This window comes from Gracilinanus agilis, chromosome 2, assembly GCF_016433145.1.
Source record: "Gracilinanus agilis isolate LMUSP501 chromosome 2, AgileGrace, whole genome shotgun sequence".
In the NCBI taxonomy this organism is placed as follows: domain Eukaryota; kingdom Metazoa; phylum Chordata; class Mammalia; order Didelphimorphia; family Didelphidae; genus Gracilinanus; species Gracilinanus agilis.
The window spans coordinates 198,599,760-198,617,359 of NC_058131.1; the positions used below are offsets into that span (position 1 = coordinate 198,599,760).

General features: G+C 33.8%; 1 protein-coding gene across 1 annotated transcript in view; it reads left to right on the forward strand.

The window, feature by feature from the left end:
• The window catches only part of SNTG2 (syntrophin gamma 2), a 622,101-nt gene that overhangs the window by 286,140 nt on the left and 318,361 nt on the right, over positions 1-17,600 (forward strand). The window contains exons 5-6 of the mRNA XM_044660932.1: positions 4,855-4,898; positions 5,004-5,045. Of these exons, the coding sequence (XP_044516867.1) occupies positions 4,855-4,898; positions 5,004-5,045 (86 nt within the window). The remainder of the gene's footprint in view (positions 1-4,854; positions 4,899-5,003; positions 5,046-17,600) is intronic.

Consider the following 17,600-nt stretch of genomic DNA (forward strand, 5'->3'; position numbering starts at 1 on the left):
TTATAGACATAAGTATAGAGAGATATAGATATAAGTGAAATAGATGTGGGTATAGATATAAATCAGTGGTTCCCAAACTTTTTTAGCCTCTTGCCCCCTTTACAGAAAAAAATATTATTTAGCCCCCTGGAAATTAATTTTTTAAAATTTTAATCACAATTAATAGGAAAAATAAATGCACCTCTGGCCATCACTGCCTCCCTGGATTGCTGCACCAGGGGTCGGTAGCACCCACTTTGGGAATCACTGATATAAATAGATTTAGGTATAGATTTTCAATTTATGGATGCCAGGCTATAAATCTTTCCCTGCCTTAAAGACAAAGAGAGGCGAGAGTAGAGAACATGAATATTCTTTGATATTGCTACAACTACCATTCCTAACTTCTGCTTCAGATTAGAGTCATTTGCAGCAGTAAATGAAATGAGGTATCCTTGTGAATCTGAATGATTTTAAATGAGGGGATAATCCTTCTCTCCAGTCCTGGGTCTAGCTACATGGGGGCTGTAGATAAAGCACAGGGATTGGAGTCAGGAAGACCTGAATTCAAATGAGGCTCAGACATATACTGTGTAACCCCATTTATTTCATTTGTAAGATGAGCTTGAGAAGAAAATTACAAACAACTCCCATATTTTGGCAAGAAAACCCTACATGAGATCATAATTAGACACAACTGAAACATCTGAATATCAGCAACAATCAGAATCTCCTACACCTTCATCAGATAGTCTCTTGGATATACACTACACTTATTTCCATTGTATGGCACTCATATTAGGCAAATCTGTCTTCCAAAACACCTCTGCACCTTCTCTATAATTTACAATTTTAGAGGATTGCCCAGAACACTGAGAGTTTCGGTAAATTGCTCCGATCTCTCAGTCAGTATAGATGATGGGTCAGATTTGAACTGAATTCTCTCCATCTCTCTGTCAATAGGTTTCTATCCATTGCCATTCTCCCTCCCTTTAATACTCATTCATATATAGAGAGCCAGGAAAATAAAATTCAAACACAAAAAGATTAATTATGGAAGAAAAGCTTTAATTATTAATATTGCTTTATATAAATGTATATAAGCATGTATATATTTCTTAGTAAGTAATAGTGGTTCATTTATATTCCACAGAGGTGAGAATGGTACGTGAAGTTATAAAATTCTAAGAACCAAACATATCTTATGCATATCATAATAACCATCACATCTACTGCATACTGAATTTATGAAAATAATTCTAATATTCATAATTTAATGAGAACTACAGAGTAGACCCATGTTGTTTATAACACTTTGGTATATGAGCTTTGATGAAAGACTGAAAGATCCATTTTTTCCCAGAATAGGAAAGTTTAAATAGACATTTCTGAGATTTTTATTTTTATGTGAGGAGAATGCTCGAGAGGGTCATGGGATTGTGAAATAGAAAGAGCTCAAGAACTGATGCAGAGTAAAAAGGAGCAGAACCAAGAGAACATTATACACAGGACTGATATATTGTGACAGAATCAAAAGCAATGGATTTGTCTACTAGTACCAGTGCAATGATCCAGGACGATCCAGACAGACTTAAGAGAAAGAACACTAACCACATCCAGAGAAACTACTGTGGGAGCAGAAATGCAGAAGAAAATCATATGATTGATCATGTGGTTCAATGGGGATATGATTTGGGATTTTTACTTTAAATGATCACTCTATTGCAGTGATGGGCAAACTATTGTCCATGGGCCAGATGTGGCCTCCTGAAATGTTCTATCCATGATGCACATTATTCCTGATCTGACAAATACAATGAGTAGGATACAATACAATGAAACTCCCAAAGAGTTGCCTTAGAAACAGATTGACAGATGAGTATTTCCTTTCCTTTGGCCCCCTCTTTAAAAAGTTTTCCCATCACTGCTCTATTGAAAATATTAATAATATGGAAATAGATTTTTAACAATGATACATGTATAAACCAGTGGGATTGCTCATTGACTCCTGGGGGAAGGAAGAGAGGAGGGAAAGAACATGAATCATGGAACTATGGAAAATATTCTGAATAAATAAATTAATTTTTAAAAAGGGGGTCATGGGAGAAGTATCAGTCAAATCTTCCTTTGTGGCTTTCAGTCCTGGAAAGGTGCCTAGAGTGCTATGTCTATCCTTGAATGTCATCCTATTAATGGTCAAGGATAGCCTATTAGAAGACAACTAGAGGGAAGTCCCTCAATTGGGTAATGACTGAACAAAATGTGGTATATGATAGTGACTGAATACTTTTGTGCTATGAGGAATGATGAGCAGGATGATTTCAGAAAGAACTGGACGAGACCTACATGAACTGATCCAGCCTGAAATAAGCAGAACCGAGAAACCATTGTACAGAGTAATGGAAATATTGTGGGATGATCAAATGTAATAGACTTTGCTATAACTGCAATACAATGATCCAAGACAATTCCAAGGGACTTATGAAAAGGAATTCTATGCACCTCTGGAGAAAGAATTGATGGATTATAAATGCAGTTGAAAAGATGATTTTTCACTTGTTTATTTGGCTATAAGATTTGGGGTTTTGGTTTTACAAGATTATTCACTTACAAAAATGAATAATATGGAAATGTTTTACATGATAATACATGTATAAGCCAGGATGAATTGGTTGTCAACTCTGGGAGAGAGGAGGCAAGAAGGGAAGGAGACAACATGTATCATATAACTTTGGAAAACTTATGCGGAAACATTAAAATAAAATAAAGATAAAACTCAAAAACTAGAATACTATCAAAGTTTACTTGCAGAATGCAATATATTCTTTGGTTTCCCAGAAACCAGACTCTGTACTACAAATTCATCACTAAGCATCAGAATAAACATGAGAATTTCTGGGATCAGCCAGAGAATTTCATCATTAAAGGTTTATCTTGCTCTGAGGGGAAGCTTAAAGATCTTAGTGGAGATTATTTTGGAGGGTTTGATTGAAGAGTAAAAAAAATTTTTTGGCAGGGCAACTTTTCTCAGATAAGCTGTATATAGATGATAATATCATAAGCCAATTTCCACCCTCCACAGAGACACTCACTGGTGATTTACATAAATTTACATATATTATCTTACTTGATCCTCACAACAACCCCGAATGAAATTTTATTTCCATTTTATGGAATGGAAAACTGAGACTGACAAGAATGAAGAAACTTGCCAAGGATTACATAGCTAGGTAGTGGCAGAGCCAGCATTCAAATATACATCTCTCTTTAAGTCAGTGTGATTACTAAAATCAATTATTGTTATTATATTATTATATTACTCCATGTTTATAAAATGATTACATAATGTTTTAGGGTTTTTATGTTTATTATGTTTTAGGGAACCATTAAATTTAAAAAGAAGTTATTAACCTGTGCATCTTGTAGAAATTAAAAGTGCAAAGTAGTCACAGATTCTTTTTTTTTTTTTAAACCCTTACCTTCCGTCTTGGAGCCAAATTGGCTCCAAGGCAGAAGAGTTGTAAGGGTAGGAATTGGGTTCAAGTGACTTGCCCAGGGTCACACAGCTAGGAAGTGTCCGAGGCCAGATTTGAACCTAGGACCTCCCATCTCTAGGCCTGACTCTCAATCCACTGAGCTACCCAGCTGCCCCCAGTAGTCACAGATTCTTGAAGAATTTAAAGAGCAAAAAAATTTGAAGCTCAACTTTCTAAAGATTGGCAGAAAAAGCTAGAAAGCCCAAAGGTATTTGTCACATGATAGTTTCTCTTTCTTTGAAAGAGGGTAGTCAAAGCTACTGATGAGGGCATAGTAATTATTCCAAAGTTTTGTTTATCTTCATGAATTGCGTTAGGTTCATTTCAAGAAATTCATAGTATTTTTGAAATGTTATCATTTTGATTCCAAAATATTTTTCAAAATGCTTTTACTCTTAAAAAACTGCTTGAATATGAGTGAGAATTCATCATAGAAGGCTCTGGATCATAAAATTCCCTTGAGCAATTAAACCAGGGCATGTTATAATGCACACACAACTTTAGCAAAATTAGATGAAGATAATCAACTTTATAACCTTACAAAGCATTCAATGAACTAATCTTCTAATTTTTAAATGAAAAGCATATTAGTTAAAATCAACCACTGAGAAGGAAAAAAATTAAGACCTTTTTACCATTTGATATACATCTATTTACTCCCCCTTAAATTAAATAAGCCTAGTGAAACCTACAGACCCATTCTCAGAATAATGGTTCTAAATGCATTAAATAAAATACATACAATTACAATCAAAAGCAATTATATTTAAATAGTTATCTAAGTATCTTTTTAAAAACAACTTCAAGGTTAAGAACCCCTACCTGAAAGTACATAGATATCTTTGTCTATGAGGAGGAAAGGTTAAGTGGTAGCAATACAGAACAGAATAAATCTATACTTCCGAATATAATTTTTTAAAACATTCTGGGCATAACCTTCTAATTAAAGCAGTGCCTATGCATTTGTTCAGAGGAGAAAAAGAAAAAAAAACACTAAATAGTTTCTTAAATTCCTGTTTCGTTCTCAATGACAGCAAAATGAAAATTGTGAATAGGACTTTATACATAATTTAATGAAATACTTCATTAGTAAAAGTGTCATTTGTCTTCCATATTAAACAAGTCATTTGTACCTAGAAAGTAACTTTTAATTTGCTTAAAATAGGTACTAATTTATTTAGCATTACCTGGTGATTGCTAATTGCTATAGTACTGAAATTTTCATGAGAAAAGTAATTTCAATTGCCTGTGATAAACAGTATATTTAAAACAATTATCTTAAGAAATATACTATTATTAAAAATCTTTCTTAACACCTGACATTTTTGTAACCCCACAGCTGACCAAACAGGAATGCTATTTATAGGAGATGCAGTAATACAGGTCAGTGTATTTGAAAATTAATTCTCAAATTTATATCTTGCCTTTGAATTTTCACTCACATGTATTCATTTTTCACTCATATATTGTAATCTTTCATCTATCTAGGTCAATGGCATTAATGTAGAAAATGCAACACATGAGGAAGTGGTAAGTTGCACGCATTTCTCATTTTCCATTTCCAGCATGGGTTGTATTTAAATTTGGATTACTTGTTCTTTCTAGAAGTTTTCAATGATAGTATCAAATAAAAACACACTGGACATTTATACAAATTATGACTTTGTAGAATCTTCATCTTTCCAGTGATGCAATTGATATATTCTATAGGAATTTGTGGGATAAAGAGCTCTGTAATAAGGGGGATTCCTAATGCCTCCATTCAAAGCCTCCTAGACTTTGATAATGCTAATATCCCTTTTTGAAGATTAAGGAGTCTATAATGTTTGTTTAATGAGTAAGCCACTGGATTTGAAAATAAAAATTCCACAATGATGAAGAAAAATTGAAAATGAAGCTCCCCAATAAATATGGAGTCAAAGGTGAGGAGTTCTACAGCAAAGCTTCTACTGTTTTGCTCTTGTCCATTCAACAATCAAATAAGAATAATTATTTAAGTGTTCCTTTATGTGCCAGGCATGGTACAAAATGTGGAAATTCTAAGGAAAAGCAAAAATCATCACTGCCCTCAAGGAATTTACCCTCTATCAACATTTATCATAGAGTTTCTATGCCCAAGGATTTCTATAGGTAATAATAAATTTCTCCAGAGCTCAGTTCCTTAGTCTATAAAAAAAGAATGGGTCAGACTAGATGACCTCTGAGAAACAAGCTAATTTAGAAATTATAAATGGTGTTTGTTAGGGAACATTATCACAAAATGGAAAAGTTATAAAGTGGTTGCTAAAATAACCTTTGCTTAGGTTCATGTTATAAACTCCATTGTTTTCATCCAGATCAGTAATGTTGTCACCAATGATGCTAATGAAACAAGTTTTCCAATCTCTAAAAGTTTTCTTCCATGTGCCCCCCCTTTTTGAGGTCAGTGCACTTAGAGTATTTGGAAATTCTGAATGTTACACACTTTAATAATTCATACACTAATACAGGCACTATCAAATGCATTCATCCAGAAAAAGGAAATTGCTTTAGGAAATGATGAGTAACCCTTTACAACTGAACTGGCCAAGTACTAGAGACTTTTAGAAATTACCCATGCATCTTTTCTTGAAAATAGTTTAAAATATGATTCTTATATATTTGTAGCATCACAAATAAAGAGAATCTTGGGTACTATGTGACATGAAAAGATAATTGGTAATGTGAGAACAAGTCTGTTTTCAGATTTATAAAAACAGAAATTTAGAGCTGTAAAAGATTTTTGAGAATATATAATCAAATATTCTCACTTATTTTAAAGATGAGGAAACTGAGCTAGCCTGTTGAGCCTTTAAGTAACTTGGCTGAAGTCGCATAGATACTAAGAACTAAATTCATGCCATTATTATAGAACTTCAGAGTTAAAAGGTATCTCAAAGGAAATCTAGACTATCTTGAATCTATCAAATTATCCATTAGATAACAATTTTCTCTAAATCACTTTCCTCTCCTTTAAAATGAAGGTAATTGATTCAATGATTTTTAAGACTCCTTGAACTTATTCCAAATATATTGCTCTGACCACTGAAAACTGCTGTTTCCCATTTACTCGAGACAGAACTGACTATTTCAAACATATTTAGGCTATGTTCTGTATGCATATTTTATATAATTTAGTGTGCTTGGGTCTCTTGAATTTTGTGCGAAAATAAATTATTTTAATAATGATGTACATATATCCTTGATTATGCTTCAGGAAAATGTAAGGTTGTTACATGTTGGAAGAATATATTGTGCTTTAATATTGCATTTTATATTTTCTGTATCAATATACTTAAAAATTTTTAGTACACAATTGAGATAAGTACCCTAACTCAAAAAGAGTAAGAAGAGCTTAGGATTTTTTGCAAGGGAAACAAAGAAGTATGTGCTTTTTGTGTTATTATAAGCATCAACCTCATGTTCACAATTATCCCATAATCCTTTCAATACAACCCACTTAAAACCAACCAAAATTTTCCTTAAATACTTTAAATATCTTTCTGAAAACTGGATAGTGGCAACAAGTAGAGAGGAATTGGCTAGTTGACAGAATGGAATTTTAAGCCCGAAAGATATACTTTATATCATTTCATCTAATCTCTTCTTTGAGGACCTAGGGAAAGCTATGAAGCATATTCCATTAAGTGTTGGACTTGAGATTCAAGCCTTTCTTTTGACAATCTATGACGTTGGACATGTTATTCAACCTCTCTCAGTCTTGATTTCTTCATCTGTAAAATGATAAAAATAGAATTTACATTGTATGGTTGTTCTTAGGGCCAAATGGAATAATATTAGTGAAGTTTTTTTGCAAAACTTAAACTGCTATATAGACGAAAATTGTAGAGGAATGGATTTGCCAAAGTTTAGAAAGTTCCTGTCGGAACCTATGACATTATTTTTCTGGTATACAATATAGGATTATGGAGAAGGGTGGAAAATTACTTACTATTTGATAACTGTTTGTTAACCACTGTGAGAGTATGCCTCTTTATCCATCTGTTAAGTGACAGCTTGATATATTAGAGAGGCTACCAGGCTTTTAGAGTGAGGAAATCTTCACTCATATTCTATTTTTTAATACCACAAGCATCCTAATGTATGTTCGTTCCCACGTATCTGTGCTTAGTCTTGTGTTAATTAATATTCATTTATTTATTTTTATCAATGACTTGGTAGAGACTGGATCCTTTCCAGATATTTAGATAACACAATAACAAAATGATAACAACAGAATGGGGAAAGAATTGTGAATTCCTAATGCCCTAGATGGCATGATCCTGTTCCAAAATGTTCCCGACTATAGTGTATAAGTGTGCTGAGCCTAGAATCAAGAAGACTTATTTTTCTACATTCAAATTTGGCCCAGACACTTATCAGCTGTGTAACCCTGGGGAGATCACTTTACCCTGTTTGCCATAGTTTGCTCATCTGTAATATGAGCGGGAGAAAGAAATAGCGTATCAGTACCATTCCCCCCAAAAAAATTTCAAATGGTATCACAGAGTGTCAGAACAACAACTTAGATCAGTGGTTCCCAAACTTTTTTGGCCTACCGCCCCCTTTTCAGAAAATATATTACTTAGCACACCCTGAAAATTAGGAAACTATTTATTGAACTCAGAATAGAATGTAATACAAAAAAAGTGTGGCCATCACCACTTTCCTAGAAATAGCTGCAACACCCACCAGGGGGCAGTAATACCCACTTTGCGAATCATGGACTTAGATCATTGGATCTATTTAGTAACATGCATCTCAGTAGAGAAAAATAAATCTAATAATTGGAGTTTAACAATCAACTTTAGGAAAAACAAACAAACAAACAAATCAACTTTAGCTTTGTAAAATAGAGAAGGCAGGGTTATATAATAGCTTGTAAAAAAACAGATCTGTATGGTAGTATGGTAGACTACCAGCTCAAAATGAAAGAAACATTTGGTATAACTTCTATGGCAACTGAGAAGCTAACGGAATCATTTGATACATTTAGAGAACAAGAAGCCCTCTCATAGTTCTCATTAGAAGTAGTTATGTAACTGAAAATGATGTGACAGTGTATGCAATATTCTGTCCCTTTAGTTATCCACCTATGCTGAAAGAAGCACAGATGGAGAACTTTAGGGGCAGAATATTTCCCAGATCAAAATTGGTTATGATGGTTACTCAAAGTTTTACTTTCTTACAACCCTTTCCATTTTTGTTATTATTATATATGTTGTATATAGTTCTTTTGGTTCTGCTTCTTATATCTTGCATTAGTTCTACAAATGTTCCAGTTCTCTGAAAGCCTCACATTCATTATTTGTTATTGCTCAATCTAATGGGGAATAACCAAGTAAGTAGACTTGAATATTAAATGTGGGTCCAGAAGGGTTTGAGGGAGACAGGAATGATAGATGGAGGGACCAAACAAGGTAGGGTGACTGGGCTTAACTGCTAAGGGGATGTCTGTAAAAGAAATGGCAGTTAGGCCCTAACTGCCACTCTGCCCCACCTAGGCAAGGGCCGACAGAACCAGCAGGCGAGAGGCAAATGTTATAATAAATTTTAATTAGGGAAACTATGGTGAAAGAAGGGAATAGGGGTTACTACACTTACAGACCACAGGGTCAGGGAAGGGACTTATCTATACTAAACTGAGACCTAAGCCAGGCAGGTCCCAGAAAAAAGCAGGACTGAAGTGGGAATCCTCTCAGCAGAGTCCAGACTCACTCCAGTGATGTTTCAGCTCCTCCAGGACCACCAGCTGTACTCTTCCAGGTGGGTAGATTCTGGGGGCTAATCAAGCCCAAATTGACCTGCAATTCAGGCTGGGATTAATAGTCTACAAAAATCTCCCACAAGTAGATGTCAGTCTTCCTTCAGGATCTGGAAGTCTGAGGTCTCCCAGGGTCAGTTGCAACTTGCCCCAACCACCATGGAGTCCTTCTCAGAGAGAGCAAGCCACTTTCTACTTCCCCATTCCATGTGGAATTCTCCAGCCCTTCCTCTTAAGTCTCCTAACTAATAACTAAATAATCTTCCTCACAACACCAATTGATGAACAATTACTTTGGCTTGTTATTTGCTTCTATCAATATTTTTAAAAAATACAATTTATTGATATCCTTTGTTTTAATATCACATAAATTCCCCATTTCTTTTCCATTTTCCCCCATAAAGGGCAATCCCATATAACAAATACTATTTTAAAAGAAAAACAGAAAGACAAAAAACTTACCTAAACTAATTAATACATTGGAAAGTTCTGAAAATATATAAATGTTCTATAATTGTGGACCTGCAACCTTTTCAAAGGACTAAGGAAAAATATATTCTTTTAACACTTCTTTTGGGTCTTTTATATCATACAAATGACTGGGTCAATTTGTGTGCCCTGCCAGACTTCAGGAGCTGTTGGAGGATGTACTGAGCAAAGAAGTTAGATATCAGCATTCTCTGCTGTTAATTCATAAGAATAGTAATCACTTTGGTGTTTGGGCTAATTGAAATATCCACAATTGTTTCACCTTTTCCTCATAAGCTATAATGTGAAGTTATAGAATTTTAGTAATGACTGAAGAAAATATTGTTGTCTCTCTTGCTAATAGCAAGACCCAACTCTAATCAAAATTTTGCTAGTTTTTTTTACCTGTTTTTCATTTCCATGTGGTATGTGCCTAGTGGGTACCTTGTACCAAAGATTTTGAACACTATATCCAGTTTTCTTTCATAATCCCACATCATTTCCCAGAAAGATTTGATTAATTTACATAAACATAATAGCATATTGGGCTATATATTCTAACACTGTTTTCAACAATGACTCAATTTTTTTAGTTTGTTTTTTCCAGTTCTTTCATGTGAAATACAACTTCAAAATCGTTTTAATTTTGTTTGTTTCCTCTTTGAATTATGGGTTTTAAATATTTTCAAGTTTAATTTGTGATTTTTCTATTCTTATTTTTATAAATTATTCATCTCTAATCATTTATCTATTAGTAGATGTCTCTTAGAAATAAGATTTTGTGTTAATCCCTCATACTGTAGATCATAGTGATATTTGATGCAATATATCCCCTGACCCAACTCAACAGGCCTATTTCTTATTCTCACATTATTGATCTTGTTCATTCAAAGGCTTTTATAAAAAATTTACATCTTCATAAGTGTCTCTTGTCTTTTATGAACAGTTCTATCCTTTATATAATATTTTCTACCATACAAATAATTATCACTTCCTCTTCTCTTTTGGTACATTTGTCTTTTACTTTATGCCTTCATTTCTGTCTGGTTCATTATTTTTCTTTTAAAACATTTATCTTTTATTTTTTATATTTTGTATCTATTGTAGGTCTATATATCTACATCCCAGCTCGATATGTCTATCCATTAATTGGGAGGGATTTTCATGGATTTTTTGCTTAAGACTCAAATATTATCCATGTGCCCAGGCTGTCAGAACAAGTTCTCATTGCTGTTAATAATGCCTCTCTAGCCTGGCATAGTTTTGTATAATCTTATTCATTGTTGGGGGACCATTTAGGATCTTGTGTGGTGCAATGATTTGCTCTTCTTCCTTAGACCTGAGGTGATTTTATTTTTCTCTCTTTCTGTCAAAAAGGTTTGTAACAAATTCTCATTGTCAACACCATTCAGAGTCACATGACCAAAAATGTTCTTTAGCATTTTAATAATCACAATTGGTTCATCTTCAAAGAAAAAAAGTATTTTGCTTGAATCTCTCAATATCTTGGGGGATGAAGGGTATATGGTGTCTTAAAGACACCACATATATATACAATTTTATTGAAGGTGAGTACTTCCTTTAAGGGGAATATGTTTTTAGCTGAATTATTTTCAGTTTTTGCCTCTAGGCTTTTTGTTTGATTTGCCATAGAGCAGATAATGGGTATAGGCAGGAAAATAGGTTGGGTGGGAAGAGTTTGAGTAGATTTAGAGAGGGGCAGGATGGGATAGAGACTGAGTTGGCTCTGATGATGAGGAAGTTTAGAGAAATAAATCTCTCTTCTTACTCTGGGGGTTTCTTGAGTTTTTCTCAATGCTTTTTATATGTCTTGAGATCCCTCGAACTCTTCTCCAGTTTCTTCTCAAGATCATTCAAGTTGTTTGATAGTTCTTCTAGTTTTCGTTCAAGTTGAACTTTTATTTCAGAGATTGGTTGAGTGGTAGGAGGGTTTGATAGGATTGAATGGAAAATGTAATGTACAGGAAAAGGCTGGGATCAATCTCTCATGTGAATCTAAAGGTTATTCAGACTATGTGTCAGTCTTTTCTTAAAGAAGGCTAGGTCAACCTCAAAGTATCCTTTTACTATACATATATCCAGGAACACTGCTAAATAAAGCCAATTTGAAAAGTTCTTGGGGATTATGAGCCATTTTAGACAGACAAGAAAACATATTTTCCCAATTTGGGCTATGCTGTTAAAATTTATAATTATTTGTCTATTTACTATTTTTCAATATAACTAATAAAATTGCTTACAATTCTACTCTTTGTCAGCATATGGCACTCCTCTAATATATAATGGCTAGGAGTTAGAGTTAGGGTTGTTGTAAGTGCAAGCACACCCTAATCAATTAGCTTTTTGGTGGAAGGCAGGGGGAAAAGCCTTAGCCCAAGACTAAATTTAGGAAGGTCAACAGTAGGAAGCAAAAGCTTTCTCTTTTTTAGGCAGAATAAAAAACACTTTCTTATGGGTAAAGCTCTCAGAATACAGCCTGAATTTAAGCTAAGAGGTTTTGGGGAGAGTTTTCTACTCTCTCCTCCCTGCTAGGGTTAAAAAACACCACGACCACATGCTTCTACCACATGCTTTCAGAGAGCCATTTTCAGGCCACATGGGCAGGAAGCCACTTCCCTGAGCTGGCCTGGGGACAAGAAAAATTTCCTGATATTTTATTTTTCATGGATTTAGAAGCCTTTCAGGATTAAAAGGAGCAGTTTTATTATTTGCTCCTATTTCTTCTGACTTCTCTCCGTAGGAGAGACAGGTGGGGTTTGGAAAATACTTTAAAGAATTCTGAGCTATAAGATGGAATCTTGTGGGGGCAGGGTTGCTTTTCTCCTGAGACAAAGGAAGAGAGGCAGGAGCATCCCCCCCAGGTGGAGGCCCTGAGGACTAGCTAATTGTTGTCAATGAAAAAATGACCAGCTTACTTAGCAGTAGCTGGAAAGGTAATTTCAGCTATTTTTAGGTTAGGGGGTGAAGAAAGAAAAAATTTCAGACTTATCCTTCTTTGCAGCAAGATCAACAGCTATAGATTATAACTCAAAAATTAGTTACTAAAAGCTGGCTGAGGGATAGTTAAGACATTGTAAAAGGTAAAGGAGATTATTAGGAGATTGGGGAGGTTCACAACACCTTTGTGATCTGCCAAAAATGTAAGAATTTAAAATTAAGTTTTTTATGTCAATATGAGAATTTTAAAGTAATATTGTGGACACCAATTTAAAATATTATAGCTCAAGTCAAAATGAATTTTAGTAGTTTTTATTTACAAAGAGTTGAGAAGAGTGAAAGTAGAGAAATGTATTAAGAAAGTAGAGAAAATGTCTAACTTATCACACAAAATGTTGCTCTGGTGTCCGGCTCAGCCCAAGGAGAATTCATTAACCCTCAGCCAGAGCATCCAGTGGCATCTTATGCAAGGGTTCCACCTATTCAGCCTCCTCCAGGAAAGGAAGGCCTCTCTAGAACTAATCTCTCCAGAAGTCAGGAAAGGAAAGCCAGCTACTCACTCACCCAAGATGAAGTCCAAAGGAGAAGATCCAGGAGCAGTCCTCTAAGAAGCAGTCCAAGATGCAAAGTCAAGGTCTAAGCTGAAAGTCAAGTCCAAAGCCAGTTCCAAAAGCCAAGTCACCAGGAGAAGCCCCAAGCTGAAGATCCAAGCCGAAGGTTCCCTGGACAGGAAGTTCAGGACTTTTTATAGTCCTTTTTCCTCATCACTTCCTGCACCTTCCTCTCTTCACAGGGGCCAATCACAACTTCCAAATTGCCTAGCACTGCCCAGGGAGGCAGTGTCTGTGGGATCCACCTCTCATCCTCTGAGAGTGTAAATCTTATCAAAGGATTCACAAGTTTCTGGCTGATTGAGTTAAAAAGATGGAGTTCTCTAAGTAAGTGACTTGTGAATTCTCTTACTTGATGCCTAATGAAGTGTTATTTAGGAGTTTCTTGATTGATTAACTCAAAATAGACAAAGAGAATAAAGAATTCCATTTCACACTATTTAGATCATATTATTGTACATTACTTAGGATATTAGTATAAATATAATTTCTGTCAACTGCTTTTTAGTATTTCTAATTGATTTTATTCAAAAGAGATTCTTTCCCATAGTTATTTCTATGTTGAGGTTTCTCAGACATTGAAATTGTGTTTTATTGTTTCAGTTCCTTATCTAGTCAGCTTCATATATCTACTTCTAGGTATTTAATTTGTATCAAAAGTTTTCATGATTTGTACTTATACTGAAGTTTGAAGTATAAAAAAATGCTTTGCCACTTTAAATTCCACCCTTTATTTCCAGGATTTCCCTTGAAAATCTAAAGCTCTTATTCCTCTAAATAAGTTTTGTTATTATTTTGTCTTCTCCAAAGTAACTCAATTCAATTCAACATATTTATTAAAGTCATATTCTGTGCAAAGCAAAATATAACATTCACCCTTGTTAAAAACACTGGAAAGCATAGGTTTAATTGTTTGTTCTTAAAATTTTATGAAGCATATATTTAACACCATCACCAAGTATTATTTGTAATGCAGGGAAGTTAGAAGCCTTTCCCAATAAGATTAGGAGTGAAACAGGAATGTGTATTTTCACTAATATTATTTAACATAGTATTAGAAATACTGGCAAAAGGGAAGAAAAAGAAATTGAAGGAATTAGAATGGGCAAAGTGGGAAGAAAATGATCTCTGTAGATAATATGATGATATATGTGGAAAATTTCAAAGATTCAACTAAAAAGTTAATTGAAAATATAAATATTTTTACAAAAATAGGAGGATATGAAATGAGCCTATATAAATCATCAGTATTTTTATATATGACTTAAAAGTCCTGCAAGAAGAAATAGAAAGACATAATCTATTTAAAATAACCACAGAGGATAAAATACCGAGACATATGCATGCTAAACAAAGTCAGGAACAACAGGAACTACATAATAAATAAAGTCAGAGCCAAGTAATAGGAGAAATAGTAATTGTTCATGGATAGGCAGAGTCAATTTAATTAAAAGGACAATCCTACTCATTCAATGGCATCCTTACTGAATTACAAAAAAATTCACTATTTCTTAATATTTGCATTTTTTATTTTATAGATGAATGAGTATGCTCACTATTTGCCTAATCTTGAATAAACCATAGATGTTGATTATGAATTCAACAGGGTCATAATAAAATACTTTCTGGATATAATTTTATTGTGTTTTTGCTAGAATTTTATTTAAAATTTTCAGAGGAATACTAATTAGAAAAACTCACATATTCTATTGTCTTTGCCTTATTTTTTTTGTTTCGAGTATCAGGACTATCTTTGTGTCATAACAGGAACTATGTAGAGTTCTTTCTGACTGTGTTTAAAGAAAATAATTTTTGAAGAATAAGTCTATATTATTTTTAATCATTAGCATTTCCCTCTTCCATGCAGTTAGATCTATCCAAAGAAATACCTTTACAGAAAATTCTCTTAGAATATTTCCAATGTCAGTGGTCAAGGGGAGAAAAGAATTATTGGAGGAAGGAGAAGCTATTTGACAAATTGTTCTTACAAAAATGCATTTTGAATCAAGTTTTAAAGGGCATAAGGATATAGATCATTAGCATGACAAAGTAGCACAATAAAGATAATTTATAATTTACCTCATTTCCATTACTGCAAATGAATAGTTTAGATTTAATTAGTGATGCTTGAGGCATTGATATATTATAACTATAAACTAAATAAAATTAGTTTAATTCTTTGAAGTTTATCTCAAAAATTAACACTTGAGTTAATATACAGAAAAATACAGAATATATGTTCTTCATCTTAAAATCATTTTATTGCCATTGAGAATTGGTGAAACACAAGACCTTAAAGTGTTTGAATGGACCTCAGAGATCATTTATTACATAATGTATCCTACCAAGAATATTTTTTGGGGGGATAACTAGGTGGTTCAGTGGATTGAGAATCAGGTATAGAGATAGGAGTCTTAAGTCCAAATATGACCTCAGACACTCCCTAATTTAGTAATCCTTGGTAATTCACTTAACCCTCATTGCCTAGCTCTTATACTTCTTCTACTTGTACCCAATATACAGTATTGATTCTAAGACAGAAGTTAAAGGTGGTGTTTTTCTTTTTTATTCTGAAAAGTCAAAATTCAACTTCCGCTTAAATACCTACAAAAAGAAGAAGGATTTATTTGGTGAGATTTTTTTAAATAAAAGCTGCTAACTTTTGTGACAAAAAAAATACTTATGTCCACAGCATAATATAGATGGTAGAGTACTCAGTAGGTGTTTGATCACTCAACTTTAAGAAGTCTGTGCAAGACTGTATGTGAATCAATAATAAATCTTCCATATTTTACTTCTGACACATTCTTAAGTCACTTAATCATTCAGGTGACTCTATGTTACAAATGAGTTATCTATCTTCAAGTCTGAAGCAAGTTTTCATTATATAAGTTCCCAATACTAATAAAAACAGAAGTTCATCATGTCCCCTCAACAAATCAAAACAAAACAAAATATTAGGAAGGTTTTTTACATTCCCCAAGAGCTTACCTATATTTGCCTTATTTTCATTAAATAGGAACAAAATAAAATCTCACTTGCATATTTTCCTGTGATGCAAAACCAATATATTTAGAAAATTAAACTGTCTTCTTCATTTAAAATTTTAATCTTATTCTAATAGCATTCATCCAAGATTTCTTGATGGCAAGGAGAAGAATCTGTGTCCAGAAAAGTTCTCAAAAATAGTCCCACTTCTGCTTTATGGGCCTAGAAATTGTCAGTCTTCTGATGGACAAATTTCCTCAATAAGTGGGGAACAGCTCACTACTAGACATCTAGCAACAACACGAGGAAACTTTTCAACTTAAGAGGGTCTACTCATTCATTCATTGTCACTGGCATTATTTCAGGGAAAATCTGATACTAATTAAATGAAATGTTAAAGTAAAATCTAGAAAAGAATGAGGCACAGAAAATTATTATTTAGCAGAGACACTTCATGGCAAATCTTAGTTAAAGACCGGGACATAGCTAGAACTAAATGTGAGAGGATGTGGTCAGTGAAAAGAAATTAATATAGCTGAGAATTAAATCAACAAATATTTCTTGTTTACTGCTCTTGATGTCATGATATAAAGTTGATACTGGGTTCTCAAAGATTATGTACTCTCATAATTATACTGGATATAGATTACAGTCTGTTTCTGAACATGTGTCTTGACCCCTTCCTTGTGATTAACTGAGCCTTGAAGGACTTATTGGGGTGAAAAGCAATCTCACTATTGTCGGCCGATTGGATTGGGCCTTAAGGGACATGGAGTCTCACTTCCTTAATTTGCTAATGAGTAAACTTAGGCCTAAATGGGTTGAATAACTTATCCAAGAATACTCAGTTAATAATCAACAAAAACAAAGTTTAGACTCAGGTTCGCTGAATCCAAGTTGATCACTCTTTCCACTGTGCCATGCTGAAATTACAATGCATTGGATAATAATGAGTATTATAGACTGTCAGAATTGGAAAAGAAATCAGAAGTTATGAGTTCTAGATAACTGAAGCATAAATGATCTTTTCAATATTTTCTTTTAGTGGCTGTCTAGCTTCTTTCATAAATTTGTTGATAGGGAATTCACTGTGTTCATTCATATATATATATATATACTTTTGTACACAAACCAAAATTTCTTATAGAATATTAATCAGAAATCAGTCTGATTATACAAGGCCTTGAAAGGTAGACTAGGGAATCAAAAAGAGAGCTAGAGATGAGAGAGAGAGAGAGAGAGAGAGAGAGAGAGAGAGAGAGAGAGAGAGAGAGAGAG